We start from the raw sequence: 18,489 nt of genomic DNA on the forward strand, positions 1-18,489 counted from the left end.
AGGGCACTTTGGTTCAGGTTGTCCCTATATAGAGAGAATAAAGCAAAACCCTACAACTATGATTATCTTACAGAGAAAGGTTCAAAATGTAATAAAAATTAAAGGGTTATGTGCAAAAGTGCAAGAAATGAATTCTCAGCTTGCATATAAAAGGCAGAAGTGAATGTGTTGTGGGGGAAATTCTCTAGGAGGAAGATGAGCATAAAATTTTATGTACAGTGCTAATAGATGAGGTGGCTTTGCCGAGTTTTTTATGATTGACACCAGTAACTCCGCCCACTCAAGGCTGGCTTGAATAATGAGTGCAGCTAAATAACAGTATTAAAGCAGAAAGGAGAAAGTTCACAAAGGAGGATGAAACGCCTATAAGCAGTGAATATTTGCATTTGATTGGGGTTTTTAGTATTTTGATTACAATATGGACGTGTTGAAATCAGCGAGAAGGGTCATCCGGAGTCCGAGTGTCTCCAAGCAACCGTGGCACGCAGCTAAACATAAAAGTGGGTAAAGATTTTAAAGATACTTCTATCTTTTGACTCTTGAAGTCTTTGGCTCAATTAACATTATTCCGTATTACATGGACTTATATCTTTAGTACAACTTTTGTTATATGTTTGTTTTGATATGTTTATCATGTCTACATATTATGTACAGACCCAATTAATGTAACTACATGTTGTAGAAAAATATTTGCATGCCTGTAAGAAAAATTAAATATATATTAGTCGACAGACCATTTTTTTAGATAAAAACTAAAAACCTAATGTAGGCTCCTGGGATTTGCATAAAAATAGAAAGGAGTAATAGTGACAAAGTTATGCATATTCTCCAGCATGCTCAGTAAAACCTAACAGCTGTTTTACTTACCGTGCAAACGTCTTGGGCACAATAAAAATGCCAAAATCCTGGAAGCCTACATTTTAGCGTTTTTTGTTGTTGTTGTTGTTTTTGTTTGTTTTTATCTGAAAACTGGTCTGTTATGTAATATATTGATTTCTTACAGGCATGAAAACATTCTTTTGTAATGTTGTTTATTTATTATTATGTTTTAGGTATGTTTGGAAATATTGAGTGGTTTTGTATGTAATAATGCAGACATAATAACCATATATAAATATAATGTGTACTACAGATAATAAGACTTCTGCAGAGTACTTTAAGTATTAATAATACACACATTGCTGTGCCCCCCATTTTTTTGCATATATGTCAATTGCAAAATTTAGATTCCCAGTCAGGTTCGATTCCCGTCTCTGTGTGCATGGAGTTTGCATGTTCTCCCCGTGCTTGATGGGTTTTCTCTGGGTACTCTGGTTTCCTCCCACAGTCCAAAGATATGCAGGTTAGGCTAATTGGCGTTCCCAAATTGCCTGTAGTGTGTGAATGAGTGTGTAAGTGACTGTATGTGTGTGCCCTGCGATAGATTGGCACCCTGTCCAGGGTGTACCCTGCCTCGTGCCCAAAGCGTCCAGGGATGGGCCCTAGATCTCCCCGACCCTGAATACAGGATAAAGTGGTATAGAAGATAAGTGAGTGAGTGGGACAAAAGGTACATCATTTGTGGCGTAATTCTGGCCATAATGTAATATGGCTTCAGCATGTCATCCTAGAAGCTCCATTCTTTTTCAGACGTCCTGATAATATACTACAATCTTGTTAAAGGATACCATAACTCTTTTCTTATGGTGATAAATTATTTACAGCTTGAAAAGCCCATGAGTCTACTTTCTAAAATGAAAACTTCAACATGGTCGCGACACCATAGGAGCTACTTAGTGTTTAAAGGCTTCTTAATACCACATTCCTAGAATTCAAGCAGAAGAGAGATGAATCATATTTCTTGGTAACATGCACTTCGAAAGCAGTTTATTTGGCATTCTAATAACTGGCATGTTGACCACACAGCATGGCCAACAGCTATTCACACTCAGCACTTTCCAAATTTTTGCACAGGTATAGGTGCTTCAAAAAGCATACAAACAGGCATGTTTATTACAATAGAGACAAGATCCAAACCCATTCAGTCATTATTGCCCCATAAACCTCCTTTCAACATCCACCAGTTATTTTCTTTGTTAGAATTTTAGCTATGTATCGATATAAATCAAGTGCAAATGAACCAAATGAAAGACATGTTTAACATTTTACAAGCGAGACCTAATCATGCCCCCTGCTTAAAAACCTCCTTTTACCATGTTACAGAAATCATTTCTTGTTCAAAATCAGACTTGGTGCCCTTCCAAAGCTCCAAAGTCACACACTTTTAATGAAAAATTGCACCATTTGCTGCAAAACGACTGCTTTGTAATGAAGACTGACTCAAGTGGCCTTTTTACAGGGATTTATGGAGCTTCGATTTATAGCCAGATCTCTTGGCATGTCCATGTCCTGCTCATACGCAGAAGGTCGACTAACTAGGGGGAAACGCATCAGTAGCAATGAAATGTAAAATGATTAACTGAACCTTTTATTGCTATGCGAATTTTCGAAGAACCCCGACAAAATTAACCCCTGAGCCACTATTGTTCAGGCAGGTAGTCCATGTTAAAAAGAGAATGTAAAAAATAAATATTTTTTTTAAACTCAGTCGAATTTGCTTGTTGAGAAGAAAACAAAATCGCACTACTGGAATTTCCACCTGCTGTGTTAGGATCAGCTAGCAGCTTGTGCTAAATCTTTTAAATCTTACATGGGTTGGATGGAGTGTGACAACAACTGGAAGACACATCTGTTTGAAATGGATGGTGTAGAAGCAGGAACGTCCACGTTAAATGGAAATTAGGGCCCGTTTCGGAAATATGCTCCAGCGGGAAACAAAATGACGGCACAGTGGCTTAGTGGTTAGCACTCTCGCCTTGCACCTGCAGGTCCTGGGTTCAATTCCTGTGTCTGGTCTGTGTGCATGGAGTTTGCATGTTCTCCCCATGCTTGGTTGGTTTTCTCCAGGTTTTCTGGTTTCCTCCCACTGTCCAAAGACATGCAGATTAGGCTAATTGGCATTTCCAAATTGCCTGTAGTGTGTGAAGGTTGACTGCAGGTCCTACCACAGTTACCGTTGGACTACAGAAGTTCCTAGATGGATGGATGGATGGATGGATGGGAAGCAAAATGATTCATTACCTCAATCTAATATGGCTGGTTAAAGTGACTGCACTGTGCATTTTGGAAACTGATTTTATGCACGCCTGTACAACTTTATGTCCTGTTGTACTGTTGTCACAATTTCAAAAACACACAACTGTTTTAAATCTTTCTTTATACTTAATAGCATTAAGATTTTTCTTCTTCTCATCAATGTTCCACCAACATGTTTAAGCACGACTATGTGCACAAACTGGACTTCATAAAGATGTGGCATGCCAAGGTTGGAGTCGAGTGGAGAACTCGAGTGTCCTGCACCCACATTCCTCTCAGCTTTTAGATTAAGACTCAATTATTTGTCACATGTAACTTACAGCACATCTGTGTTTTGTTGAACTGAGATATCCATCATGACAATATCTTACTTTGTTTTTTTTCCCTTTGTTTATTTTATGATATGGGGGGAATTATATAAACTAGAGTCATTTCCTGTTTATTTCAAAAGGTCATAGTATGCACAGCACTGCTACTTCCCATTAAAAATTAGATTTGTTCTGATGACCTCGATTAACCTGTGGTTCCTGTGAGTCTGAATTATTTGGAACAAAATATTTGCCCTAACACTCCTTCTTGCCTGGTTCGATTCCCAGCCAATGCAAAACCCCAGCCATTGAATGCAAATGAATAAAAAGGGAGGGTTTCGTCAGGAAGGACCTCCGGTGTAAAACCTATGACAAGTTATAGTTGGCGACCCCTTGATGGGAGCAGCCGAAAGACCAATGGCCATTTGTTTTAACCTTCTTGATTTCAATGTTCCCATAGTAAAAAAAAAGAAAAAAAAAAAAAAAGAAAAGCCTCCTGAGTGTCTCCTTTATGCATTTTCTGAGATTGCCTGAGATCACTTTGGCCTCGTTATTGATCTCCTCTAAGAGTGCCTGAGGATAATCACCAGTAATGCGCTAGAGGTCTTATTTCCAGAAATGTCACCTGGGAGCTTTTACACCAGAGGCTCCTTTACTTTTCATTAAATCACTGCAAGACGTTTAATTACAGGACAACTTGTTAGGTCTGAAAGGGTTTTTTTCCGTATCGATAGAACTAAACATGTCGCAGAAACTCAGCTGTAAGTGCAATGCATAGCCAGTGAAATCATCAGGTTATTTTGCTGCCCGGCAAAAACAAAAATGATTACACTTAGATTACTGCATTGATTAGTATGGTTCAGCTGGCAACTAATTATTTAACCCTAACTGATGCAGTGAGTAGCTTCTCATTTCTTAAACAACCATGTCATAGGACAAATCCTGTAGTCATGGCAAAGTTTCAGAAGGGCACTATGTAAAGAAAACAACTAATGGGATTTCTGAAATGACTAAAATGGGGTTAAGAACTGTAAAAACCTTTTATTAAAACCTGGAAGGATAGTGGTGGACCATCATCTTCAAGGAAGACGCATGGTCGGAAAAACATCTCGAATGAGCATAATGGGAGAATCAAATGTTTAATGATTTGCAATCAAGTAATTAGAAAAGCAGCACTCATGGTTATGTTTAATAGTTAATGTAAGAGCGTTTCCACACACAATGCAAAGAAAACTCAAGGGATTGGGACTAAACAGCTGTGTAGACTTAAAAAAAAAAACACGTATCAGTGAAACTAATCTAAAAAAAAAGGCTTTAGTTTGCTAGGGAGCATAAAGAATGGACTGTGTAGCATTGGAAAAAAGTCATGTGGTGTGATGAGTCCAGATTTACCCTGTTCCAGAGTCATGGGTACCTAAATATACCCATAAATATACAGAATGACCAGGTATTTCCATAAATGGATGTTTTCATGTCTGATGGCATATTCCAAGAGACATCAGTGTCACACATGGATTTGCCACCACAGAGTCTAGACCTTAACCCCATTAAGAGTCTTTGCGACGTGCTGGAGAAGACTTTATGCAGCATTCCGACTCTCCCATAATCAATACAAGAAGAAAATTGAAGAGAAATTAATGTCACTTTGGATGAAAGTAAATGTTGTGATATTGTATAAGCTTATCAAAATCAGGCCACGGTTGTAATCAAAGCAAAAGGCAGTGCAATGAAATATTAGTGTGTGCAACCTTTTGGCCAGGCAGTGTATCTGTTGTCAAGTTTTTAAAGAGTATATTATCAGTCAGTAGGATTCTATATGCAAAAGTAAAGATTCACAAATTAAAGACTGTGTAAAGGGTATTATAATATAAAATTATAATCCACAAGGGGTGCTCAAGTCAAATCTGGATTTGTGGTGGAATTAGCCATGAATGAAGGTATAATACAACTGACATTTCCAGAGTACAGTACAGTGAAGAGACTCTTAGCTGCAGTAAAAAAATAGAATTGTGCATTTGTTTAAAATTTAAATTTGAACGTTTTAAAGAAGGCCATATGTCAGGAATGATGATCCTGTCTAAGGTGCCTCAGACCCCACTGCAGTCATTTAGTGAACATTTACATGTAGCAAGTAGAAGGCCTGATCCTTAAAAATCAACGGGTAACTTGTCTCCATCTTGTGGAAGAGACACATCTGTCTGTGAGAACTGTACGCAATCATTCACAAACACCACTTACAAATTACAATAACTCAGGTGGGATTTATTGCCACATCCCACGTACAGTCCTGACCTTACTCCACATGTTCAAAGTTCAAAGGAGTTCCTGGGTAGTCAGCATTTCACCTTCATGGTGTCCAAGCACTTGTTAAACACTGGGATAAGTGCATTAGTGTAGCAGAGGATTATATAGTGAAGTAAAGGGAGTTTTTACTCTTATAACTGTGTTCTGTTATTCTGCACAATCAGATGTTCTGATTTGACTCAAACATCCCTCATAATAAAGAATACTTTTTTTTCTTTTTTTTTTTTTATCTCAAATAAAGAAAATAGGCTTTTGTACCAGCTTTTCAGTCATGCTACTTTGGGCACACAGTCTTTGTTTCTAAAAAGAATTTCAGACGTAGTTGCAGGTGCAAAATTACTAGATTTGCATAGATATTTCTGTGTATATGGTGCTTTTATGTGGAAATGTGTAATTGTATATCATTAAGGCAAACACACAGAACCAGCCAGCGTTTTGCTCAGTCTGCCATACAGGCTGTTAGTAAATCGTTGTCTAAACCCCCCAAAATTTGTATTTTAATCAACAGGGGAGACAGAAGGCTTCCTTTGAGATGCATCAGGGAACATGTCACTTCTTATTATATATATATTCACATACCTCATATTGAATATTGATTAATTTGCTCTTACTTTTACTCCTAAAACTCCTAATATATATATATATATATATATATATATATATATATATATATATATATATATTGGTTCTAGGAGTTTTAGGAGTAGAAGTAAGAGCAAATTAATCAATATTCCTAAAATAGGAAATCACTCCTATCTTCACCAAAACGTATAGAAGAGCTCTGGAGGTGTCCTAACTGGTTAGGAGCAGCAGGAAAATGGTGTTCTGGCAGAGACATGTGTGGACATTCAATGGAAAAATATACTAGAGCTTATAAAAAAATAGAGTTTGGACAAAAATGAAATAATACAGATCATGTATTATGCCGAGACCAAAACCTACCTCTGCCGCAGACGAGAAGTTCATTTAGAGTTATCAGCCTAAAAATGACCAATTAACAGAACCTCAGATTAGAGGCGTTATGAAGTCTTTACAGAGCATAAGTAGCAGACACATCTCACCATTAACTGTTCAAAGGAGATTAATGCATTTTTTGGACGTCTTCAGCATTCCTTTACAATGTAGAAAGAAAGAAAAATCAGGAGTGACCAGGCAGTTAGAAAGTGTTCTAAAACTTTTTAAACGGTAGTGTATATATAAAGGGCCTGTCTACATGCCACCAGGCACATTGGATATTCAAGGGTACAACAGTAGCAGCCTGGGTTGAACCGAGGACCTCCTGAACAGCAGTCCACCAGCACACTCACTTATTATTTATTCAGTTTTTTAATTTTCAGAGTGTAATATTCCTCCTGCAATTTCAACACTTTCATCTGCATTTTAATTTTCTCCCGTTTTAGCTGATCCAGCGTTAATTCCTCATCGCTGGGAGTATGGGGTCTTGTCCATGAATCCTCCACTGGGACAATGGGAGTGATGATGGGCTCAAGGAATTTCCTGTGGGAAAAAAATGCAGTGCAATAAAATATATATATAATAATAATAATAATAATAATCTGCAATAAAAGTTTTAAATGTGTAGGATTAGGAAATGATCCCACCGGTCCTCTATCTTCATGACTTGGAGGAGTGGGGTATCATGGCTGGGTACAGGCGAGACTGGAACTTTACATAGCCCCAGATACTGCTGCACACACACTGCCAGGGCACTTAGAGGTTTGGGTGGAGTGCCACCATCTGCACGGTTATGGAACAACGGAAAAAAAATGGAGTAATTAATATTGCAATTAGCAAATTGAACTGGACACTTTTACACAATTTAACAGTGTACACACCTGATTCTTGGGATTCCCTGTAGGCTGTAATCTCGCCCCTGCACTTCATTAACACTGCGTACCAGCGCTTCTCACACTCCTCAGGAGTACGGGTGGCAAACCGAAAGGCGGCACTGATGTTTTCGGAAATGGCCGTCCATGCATTCTTCTTATCTTTAGAGGTATAAGTGGGAGCTTTCCCTTTAATAATATCTCTCCGCTTCACCACCTCCTCCGCCAGCAGCACGCTCTCATCCTCCCTCCAGTTCGGCTTCCTTTTAGAACTCATTCTTATCAGATTAACGTTACTCACTCACCGTCTCACAGTCACTCCTATGAATCGCACATTTCAAGCTGAAATCATTCCTAGCTCAGAGCAGGAGATAAAAGTTATTTACGAAGCTTCCTATTCTTACTTTCAGCGAGGAGTAGGATCGCTCCTAAGAATGCGTGTGACGTCACTGTTCGCGACACCGAGAGCCGTAAAGCAGGCTGCACGTTACACTGGGGGTTGTAGTTTTCAACGGTTTTTGTAGTTTTTAAACGGCGGATAAACGAAGCGCCGGTTGTGTGAAAGGTTTAAGGACACGGACACAAGTTTTATTTTTGTTGTGTGAATTCTGAACATCTAAAAACAGCATGGATAAAGCATTATAAACACGACGTTTACACAATATTACAGCGGAAAGGAAAACACGCGCACAGCGTGAGGACGCGTGACGTCATCGGGATCAGACCGCACCAACCACAAAAGCCCCTATAACTGAGTTATAAATAAATATTTAACACTAAATGTGTTGCTATATATATATATATATATATATATATATATATATATATATATATATATTGTTCTGATAATATGATAATATCATTAATATTATATGAATATGAAACATGAAGTGTGTATACTTTTTTTTTTTTATAACAGCCTCTGAGAAGGCTTTCCACAAGGTTTAGGAGTGTGTTTACGGGTATTTTTGATCATTCTTTTCAATTATATTATTATATACACGGTCACATAATAGCATCAATAATATATATGTGTGTGTATATAAAATTAGTGATGTGTATGTATGCAGCATTTTTTTTTCTTGTTGCTGATTTCACGCTGCATAATCTGTGTAACTGAGAAGGCTAAGTTTGATTTATCACCCGAAACTGTCGACTGTGACAAACCCAAATTATTACTGTGTCAGATCTGCATCTTTCCTGTTACTAAAAAAACATACAGAAGTAGCAGTCAAGATGTGTGCAGACAGCATATGAAATGTTCACAGACATTTGCAGATGTTTGTCTTTATCATGGTCTATTATAAGCCTAAGCTTTCTGATATGGCTGTAGGGTAAAAAGCAAACAATTCAAGGTGATAGCATATTTTCCAGGAATGTTGTTTAGCTTTGTTTAAATGCTTTTGAAGAACTTTACCAGTTCTGTCTGCTTCATATATAACCCATAATTATTTAACACTTTTTATTTTATTTTATTTTTTTATACCGTAAACTCTTGTTTGTAGATTTTTACCTCATTCTATTTTCCTAGAGCTTCCAGAGAACTGGACAGACATGAGGGAGACCCTTGTGGATGGCATGACCTTTAACCTCAGGTACATGGGAATGACACTGGTTGACCAGCCCAAAGGTGAAGATGTGTCAGCTGCTGCCATCAGAAGGATCGCTGCAACGGTGCGCATCTTCACATCCATACTACCTGATATTTACTTACCTAGTCGTTTCCTTTTATCACGAATCTGTCATTAGAGGATCTTCACTGTGTAATCTGACATAAAAAACATGTTCTAGCACAGGCTGATATAGAAACTGGTCAAGATAATTTTATTGAGATAATTTGGTATGATGTCCCAAGTAATCTTTCTTGCATGCATGTTTGTACTAATCCTCCTTTTTGGATGTTAATTTTTTTTTTTCTAGGCTAAAGCTGGTGGCAAGAAGCTCCTTAAAGTTTCGCTTACAGTCTCTCCTCAGGAAATGCTCATTTACGACCGTATATCCAATCAGCCACTAGAGTGCATCTCTATATACAGGTGAATGTCTCTGGTTCTCTATGTGAAGCACATTAGACTTACCAAGGAATACAAAATTTGAAAGAAAATAAGGAGTGAAAAAGTGATATTTTTGACATCATCATTATTAGGCAGACACCAAAACACGCCAATCATCGTCAAAGAAGTCTCACAGTGACTATTCCCGCTTGTATAAAGAACCATAATATCTGTAATTGCTCCTATACAGTCTACACTTGTACCGCAACATACATCTATTTAGTATTTACTATAACATCCTTTTCATCACTTCCCTCCAGAATGTCGTATTGCACTGTGGACAAAACGCACAACAAAGTGTTTGCCTACATCGCTCAGAACCAGCAAAATGAGACGCTGGAATGCCACGCGTTCCTCTGTGCCAAGAAAAAAGTGGTGAGTGTCTTTATATACAAGTGTGTGGTTTCTTTTTGTTTATTCTGTTCTTTTTTTAAACCAATACATCACCTCAGACACCAGCTTAGTAAGAGCCAAGATCGTAATGTACTGTACAGAATAAAAATGGGAAATATGCAGGATTTTCTTTTAACAAGTAATAGTTGCAGCTTTGTTGGCCTTGTTTGAATTTTTTTTTTTTTTACTTCATGGCATAAGTAGACTGTAAACAAAAAGAACAACCTAAGTACAAATTTTGCATAATAAATCAAATAACAAAGCAGCAAAAGGCAACCAGTACACCTTAAAAACTGTTTTTTCTTGTATTTTTTATTTCCTTGGGGAACAATAAAATATTATTACAATCAAACAAATGTTTTTGTTAGTTTGCTTGTTTGTTTATTTTATTTTAAGACCGCATATAGACCTCTTCCAAATGGTTGAGATGTTACTTTATGGTCAAACTATGAATACCCTCACATATACCAAAGAAAACATCACAAATGGTTTTAGGCATTAGATTGTCTTTATTATCTTGTTTTATGTTATGCTTGGAATCAATTGACAAGGTATACTCTTTAAAGGCACAAAAACCTCAAGTTGATTTTTTTTGGTATAGCAAACCTCAAATGAGTGGTAGAGATAGCTCAAAATGTGCTCTACCAAAAGGTTGAGCAGAACTTTAACGGGTTAACCAATTTAAATCAGGTGATTCATGTAAATTTCCAATAAACTCTGCTATTTTGATGTTGTTGAAATTTTTTTTTAATGGAAACATGATTCATTAATTTGAAAGCTTGTAGCATTTTCCATTTTTGCACCAGTCTCAGGTTAAAACATTTTCTTTCAAATTATTTTTATTTATTTACTTTTTTTAAATATAATTTTCTCTTTTCTAAGGCTCAGGCTGTGACACTTACTGTTGCTCAAGCCTTCAACCTGGCCTTCGAGTCCTGGCAGCTCGGCCATGAAGGTTAAGCACCATGCTTCATTACTAAGAGATAAACTGTCCACACTAAGTCATTTTTTAAGTTCTGAAAGCATCTTGGATCAACTCTCTTTTCCTCATCATTTGCAGAGAAAGAAGAGAAGCCTGGCTTGGTTGTAGAGACGAGTAATAATACTCCATCTGATGTATCAGTCTCTCTGCTCAGCCTGAATGGAACTGGTACTGAACACACACTACTTATAGCTATTTACTTTATAATTTTCTTTTTTATATATACTGCATATACTGTACATCTCAGGAGACTTTTTGCACAAATTGGGGTAACACCCTAGAGAGGGTACTAGTCCATCTCTGGGGACTTACACACACTCACAAACTCATTCACACACTAAGGACAATTTTGGAACGAAAATTAGTCTAATCATTTCCAAATTGCTTGTAGTGTGTGAATGTTGACCAGAGGTCCTACCATGGTACAAAATGGGAATAAATACAATGGTCATCATCAGCCTCAATGTTCCCTAGTTGGACTTCAGAGGTTCCTAGATGGACGCATGGATGTAATAAGCCTAATATGCATGACCGTGGGAGTACTTGGAGCAAACACCAATCGCATGGAGGAACTTTTTTTTAAAATGGAAAGTCCATAAAAGTCCACAGTTTTCTTAAGATCTGTATTGCTCTTTATCTGATCTGGATAATTTCTAATGAACGGATACTGTAGATAGATAGAGTATCTTTATTACTTCTAAAGGGAAATTGGAAATTAGAAGCTTGTTGGAGATTCTGCTATTCTTTATCACGCTGAAATGTTATAAGAAAATAATTTTTCCATCTTCAAGTTTACAAAGTGAATTTAAAAGATTTAATTTAGGACACAAAGTGCATGTCGTTTGTGCGAGGAATTATGTTCTATTACTTTAAGATGTACTTTTTTTAGATGCAGTTAAAGAGAACTTGTTGGACTTTGAGGATTGCCCCAAGGTTCAGGTAGAAAACTGTGAAAATCTGGAGAACCATCTGGAGATGCCTAAAAAAACTGAAAACAACATCATCTGGGTAAGAACATCCCACTGTGCCTATTGTGCACACACTTATTACTTTGCACCTATAAAATGGCTGCATCTAAATTTCTTTCACTTTCTACAGGAGGTAAATGATGGTCTGGATGAAGCCTTTTCAAGGTGAGACTCATCTCCTGCCTCATAAACTCCCGTTTCAGTCTCTTGTGTGCTTTTTTTATGCAGACTAAAAGGACACGTCCTGGAACAGGGAACATAATGAAAAAACGATTACACTCATACTGTATACTCCCACCTACTGTATCACACTGGTTTCTAACTTTGCTGTTTTAGTTATTCACCTCACAGAGTGGGATAAAGCTTAGCAAAAGCTTACTAGAGAAAACAAAAATGAAAAATGTAGAATGTTTCTCAGCTGGAAGTGGAAACCAACAGTGAAGTGGAATATAAGTCTTTATTAGAAATTATGAATTCTTTCCTAGCTTATCTCTATAAGCTATTTGACTTCCCTGTTTCTTGTACTAAAAACTTGTGGTTGGTTAGATTTAAGAGAACATGGGTATAGATTGCATAGAAATATTTAGTTTCTTATTTGAACTTGATTTAATTGAATTAAATTCAATCCTGGATTTAAATGATTAGTTAGGTATACAGTACTGTGTCACCCCCTACTTCAATTCTTCATGTCAACTTAAATGAAATGTTTTACCTCAAAAAGCTGCAAAGTGCTAAAAGATAAATAAAAAAAAAATGTTGTTTATGTTGTTGTTGTTTGTGCCTCAGCAGCAACCTCATTTCCCTTCTCGTCCGTTCCAACCACTTAGCATTCAGAATCAGCAGTATACTCATCATACTTTTCATCTCTCATCATCTGCAATAGTTTATCACTGGTTCATGGTTTTTTTTTTTAATAATTGAATCATTTATAGGTCACTGTGTGGCTAAACAAACAAAAAACATTCCCCTGATACTACTCAGATACAGGGACTGAACTGAGAGTGAGAGGAAAAAAATTGCCAAAACAAAAGACAAAAACGTCCATAAGGAAGCATGGAAATCGATTACTCACGGCCACAGTAAAAACACCAAGTCTGGCTCATTGGGAGAAAAATATGAAGAAATGGGGGTGGCTCAATATATTTTTTCACAGTACTGTTTGTAAAGTAAACATGAACAATTTACATAGTTATGAAATTTTTCAATAAATATACCTCAAAATTAATGTATGTAAATCATATGCAGCACACAGATTGCTAACAGAACATTCAACCTTACTGCACAACCATGGTTCAATCCTGATGATGATGATGATGTTACACATGGAAGTAGGCATAAACAAAGTGATCTGAGAAGTCATCCATACCAGAATTCAGACTTTTTCAGAGAAAATAATGAATAAAATTTTCTGCCATGTGGGCAAATATTCTCTAATGCAACATCCAAAACCTTTCCTTAAAATCTTGAGTCTGTTGTTGATTGTTGGTTTCTATAATAAAATAGTAAAAGTAAATAGTAAATTTTTTTGTAGTGGTTCTAATTTTTTTTTCTCTCTTTGTCCTTAGCTGCAGTTTGGAAAGCTTTGAGTACTGTGCAGGTAATAGTTTTAGGTAATTTGGTTTTCTTTGAAAATAATCTAAATTCATCATAAAATAACTTTCCTTGTTGAATTAGTAATGTTGATTAATCTGTATGTCTTCCATCATCCCAGCTCTCCTTGTGCTAAAAAACAACGGTACCTCGGGAGTTCTTAAGGCCAAATTTCATACTGTGACAAACATTTTGTCGTAGAAAATAATGTACATGCAGATAATCTGTTTCAGGCAAACAAAAATATTACTAATATTCACCCTCACTCACTCATCTTCTATACCGCTTAATCCTGTATTCAGGGTTGCGGTGACCTAGAGCCTATCCCAGGAGACTTATGGCACAAGGCAGGGTACACCCTGGACAGGCTTCCAATCGATCGCAGGGCACACACACACACACACACCGGGCAATTTGGGAACGTCAATTAGCCTAACCTGCAGGTCTTTGGACTGTGGGAGGAAACCAGAGTACCCGGAGGAAACCCAGCAAACACGTGGAGAACATGCAAACTCCATGCACACAGAGACGGGAATCGAGCCTGGCCGGGAATCGAACCCAAACCCTGGAGGCGCAAGGCAATAGTGCTAACCACTAAACCACTGTTTTGCCCCATTACTAATATTATTACCAAATACTTCACCAACCCTATAATCATATTTCAAATTAAAACATTTAGAAAAGACATGTAAATGAAGTAAAATATGAAATACATAGACATTAAACCTAACTTACCCTTAATTTATAATTCATCTTGGCATTGGTTCCTTTAAAAACAAAACTAAAGTGGCCCAGTTTTGTTCTTCCTGCCAGCTTTGATAACATCTTTTAATATATATATATATATATACTATGTCTTTACTAAATCTTGCACAAATGCAAAATATGGAAACTATGGAAGTATGTGCAACTGGAAGTACATGCTCGTACGCTAAAAAAATGCGTCACATGACAAGGCAACTTGCACCTTCATTTAGTTTCTATGAAAGTTCAATTAAATGTTATTAAGTGTTTTAACTTGTCAGTACATCAGTTCATAATAATTCTCACTTTATCAGCAATCAACCAGAGAACTGATATCTGATCCGTCTTCCTTCAAAGGTTTTTCAATTTATCCATTTTTGTTAGACTCAGGATTGTGTTAAGCTTCGACTGTAAAATTAAACACACTATCAGGCTTGCAGCTGTAGTGGTCATTTTTAATATATTATTAATGATCAAATGAGAACACATGGATATTCATTAGTATTTGCAAACTATGAAGATACTATGATTGTATTTTACTTAACGGCAATGAATCAGCATATTACAGTCATGAAATCATTGCATAAGTAGAGCGCATACATTTGTACCATAGCAGCAACTTAAATTCCTGAAACTTACTGGTTACAGCGTGGCTCTCAAAGCTTTACATTAATCAGGTCATTCTAATAATGTTTAGGTAGTAATTACTATTCCATACAGACTTGGTTTATTTGTGGATTATACAATTGAGTTAATGAGTGAATGGCTTAAAAACACACATACGCGTGACACACGTCAAAAGACGGAGGAAAAGAGATCGAGTGGTAAGGGTAAATTCTGTCATGATGTTGCTGTTCCTTTTAAAGAGTTGCCACAGCTTAGTGCTGACAGTAAGGAAGCCCTGCATCCAGTGTCCAGACTCGGGGCATTGGCTGGGAATCAAATCAATCAAACCTTGTGGATGGCAGGTAAGAAGCCTACCACTGAGCCAAGCGGTAATCTGTTTATATTGACTATAACGTACAACGTGAACAGAGGGATCAGGTCACCCCAGGCCTGCAAAACCGCAGAGTGGTGGAGATTTGACGTGGATGTTTAGAGAAGGCTTTAGACTGGAAGAAGGGAGAATATCAGAGCCTTGTTGAGAAATACCACAAAGAAGGGTGGAAAGCAAGGTGCTTACCTGTGGAGGTTGGGGGCAGAGGCGTCGCAGGCTGGTCCCTTTGTGGAGCCGACACAGCACTTGGCATCACAGGTAAGAGAAGGAGAAGAACCACCTAAAAGAACCCGAGAGCCTGATCAGCCTCAACTGGGTCACCTAAGTAAGGGTGTTTGATGTTGGAAAGACTTGAAACACCCAATGACCTGCAGGATACACTAGTGATGATGTACCCTAGCTTAGCATCAGAAGATGTTCCATTACAAAAATGGTCAGTGGTGGCTCAGTGTACTGGAGCTCTGAGTAAAGATAAGAAGGTTGGAAGTTCAAGCCCCAGCTCCACCAAGTTGCCACTGGTGGTCTCTTGAGAAAGGTTCTTAACCCTCTCTCCTCTGGGGTCTCATATCATGACTGAACTCTGACCATACTTTTTAACAAGCTGTGATATGTGAAAAAACATCACTGTGCAATTATGTACAGTATACATTCAGGAACATCAATTACAGTATATTTACAGTACTGTGCAAAAGTCTTAGACAGATACAAGTAACTGCAGTTGAGAAAGGATGTCTTAAAAATCTACATTTAATAAAATGCTATAAAAAGCAGTAAACAGTAATTAATGAAACAAAGTAAATAAGTGTGTGATGAACCTGTTTCTAAAATGTAGTCTCAACAATTTGTACAGTTTTATACGAACTAGCCACAGTTTTTGTCCCTTTTTAAAAAAATCCAAATTGCTTATTTTTTATGCATGCAAATCCCAGAAGCTCTCTTTTTGTTTTTTTGTTTTTTTTTGTCTGAAATATTCTGTTTCTTTTCTAGCCCACAGATATTTTCCTGTAAGATTAAAAATTGTTGCTGGAATACTAATGTTTGGAAATTAGATTTGTTTTTTTTAAGTGACTTACAGTAATAATGAAGTCATGAAATAAACATGTATCCCAAAGTTTGCAGAAAAAAAGAAAGATCAAAGAAAAAAAAAAACAAGAAACAAAACACAGAGTGTCTAAGATTTTTGTCCTCTGGTTCATTTTACTCAATTCTTTCTCTTGTCACATAATCACTAGTGTGCTGGTATTTAACATAGCAATTAATATTATTACATTAAAAAAGATATGGACAGCATAGTCGGGTCCAGAGGTCTGAGTAAAAAAAAATGGTTTAAGAAAACACAATCACTATAAGGATATTATTTTTATCCATGGTTAATGTACTGTAAATCAAAGCATTAAAGGCAATATTGATAATGATAAAAGGACTGACTTAAGGGTGTGTTAGCATTAGATAATTCATCACAGTTTTATAAAATAAAGCAAATGATGTCTGAACAACATATTCACGTAGTGTTTATTTTACATTCTCATAAATTTCCCACAGCTGATAAATAATTCATAAACTGTTCTTTTGGGCCCTGTACAGGAACAGCAATAGTGATCAAGCCGTAGCTGTCAACTTCTCTTGATAAAAACTCTTTGATCTTTAGATTTAAACCCATCAGTAAAAGGTAACTGTTGTTTTTGTTTCTCTCTGTGTCACTCTTCGTGTAGGCTTGCCGAGTCCCGTACTAACCCCCAGATCCTGGACACTGGGCTAAATTAACCACGCAACATAGACAACCTTTTAGGCCCTCGAGAGCACATTGTAGAGGTTTGGAGTCGGTGCTGATTTCCTCCAGGTACTGCAAAGAGCCTGAAGATTACAGCGAACAGAGTGACCTATATACAGCCTCCTTCTCCTTCACTCCAAAGCAATATAATCTATTTTTTACTAAATACTAAAACTATGACTATTATATTCTACATATTTCAAAATTTTCACAATCAGTATATTTCCTTTGTTTAACAAAATCAGTATATATATATATATATATATATATATATATATATATATGTGTGTGTGTTTGTTTTATTAAAGAAGATTGAGTTGCCAGTTTATTAGGTATACACATCACTTTATACACTATATGGACTATTGTATCCAAATACATTTACTTTAATATGGAGTTGGCCCTACTTTTGCAGCTATAACAGTTTCCACTCTTCATGAAAGACTGTCTACAAGATTTTGGAGTGTTTCTGTCGGAATTTGTGCCCATTCATTCTGTAGAGCGTTTATGAGGTCAGGCCCTGATGTTGGACAAGAAGGAGCTCGATAGGGTTGAGGTCAGGGCTCTGTGTTAGGTCCAGTCAAGTTCTTCCACTCTGGACTCATCAAACCATGTATTTATAGTCCTTGCTTTGTGCACTGAGGCTCAGTCATGTGGAATAGAAAAGGGCCTTCACCAAACTGTTGGGATCATAGCGTTGTCTAAGATGTCTTAGATTCACATTAATGACATTAAGATTCACTGAGGATAAGGGGGCTGATTTGAAATGCCAGAATTAAATAATTAACAGGTTTGGCCAAATATTTTTTTCCGTTTGGTGTATGTATGTTAAACGTTTAACACCACAAACTCGATTGACCCATACTTGGCTATATCCAACTTTAGTTTCCCCTGGTACACATTTCATTATGTAGGTGGATCTCCTTAAATGGCAACTCATTAATGATATTTTTTTCATTACTAATATAATAAACTGATAAAACACATTACTAATACTTTAAGTAAGCTCTTGGCTCTTTATAAATAAATATAATAAAGTAGACACAGATTCATCATGCATGTTGTTTAACAAGTGTTGTAAGGTCTTTTAACTTAAAGTAATGCAACAGTGTTTTTAATTGACTCTCTGATGGGTTTTATAATGATGAAGGCATCCATACTATGTAACAACCTCATTTGAAAAGCTGATATTGGGATGTTTCTGCTCCTCCTGTTCTGTAAATCCTTCATAACGGCTCTAATCCGAGGTGCTGGTTGATGATTAATTGGTGATTTCTGAGGCTGGTGACTCTAAATTAACGTCTCCTCTGCAGCAGAGGTAATGTTTGGTCTTGTTTTCCTGGGAAGGTCTTCATGAGAGCCAGTTTCATCATGGTGCTTGATGGGTTTTATAAATGCACATGACACATTACTGTTCTTG

At 36.9% G+C, this 18,489-nt stretch overlaps 1 protein-coding gene across 2 annotated transcripts; it reads left to right on the top strand.

Annotated features, from left to right (window-relative positions):
- Positions 1 to 418: 418 nt before the first annotated feature.
- On the top strand, positions 419 to 17,184 carry ldlrap1a (low density lipoprotein receptor adaptor protein 1a). 2 transcript variants are annotated; one of them, XM_053490169.1, is made up of 10 exons: positions 419 to 500; positions 9,105 to 9,247; positions 9,494 to 9,606; positions 9,885 to 9,999; positions 10,900 to 10,972; positions 11,078 to 11,167; positions 11,889 to 12,007; positions 12,098 to 12,132; positions 13,533 to 13,577; positions 17,011 to 17,184. In XM_053490169.1, exons 1-10 carry the CDS (start codon positions 419 to 421, stop codon positions 17,060 to 17,062), a joined length of 867 nt encoding a protein of 288 aa, XP_053346144.1. In that variant the 3' UTR covers positions 17,063 to 17,184. The 2 variants fall into 2 exon arrangements, with proteins under 2 accessions (XP_053346144.1, XP_053346145.1); XM_053490170.1 differs by having other exon boundaries at positions 13,533 to 13,564.
- Positions 17,185 to 18,489: the final 1,305 nt, after the last annotated feature.

This window comes from Clarias gariepinus, chromosome 28 (genome assembly GCF_024256425.1).
Source record: "Clarias gariepinus isolate MV-2021 ecotype Netherlands chromosome 28, CGAR_prim_01v2, whole genome shotgun sequence".
In the NCBI taxonomy this organism is placed as follows: Eukaryota; Metazoa; Chordata; class Actinopteri; order Siluriformes; family Clariidae; genus Clarias; species Clarias gariepinus.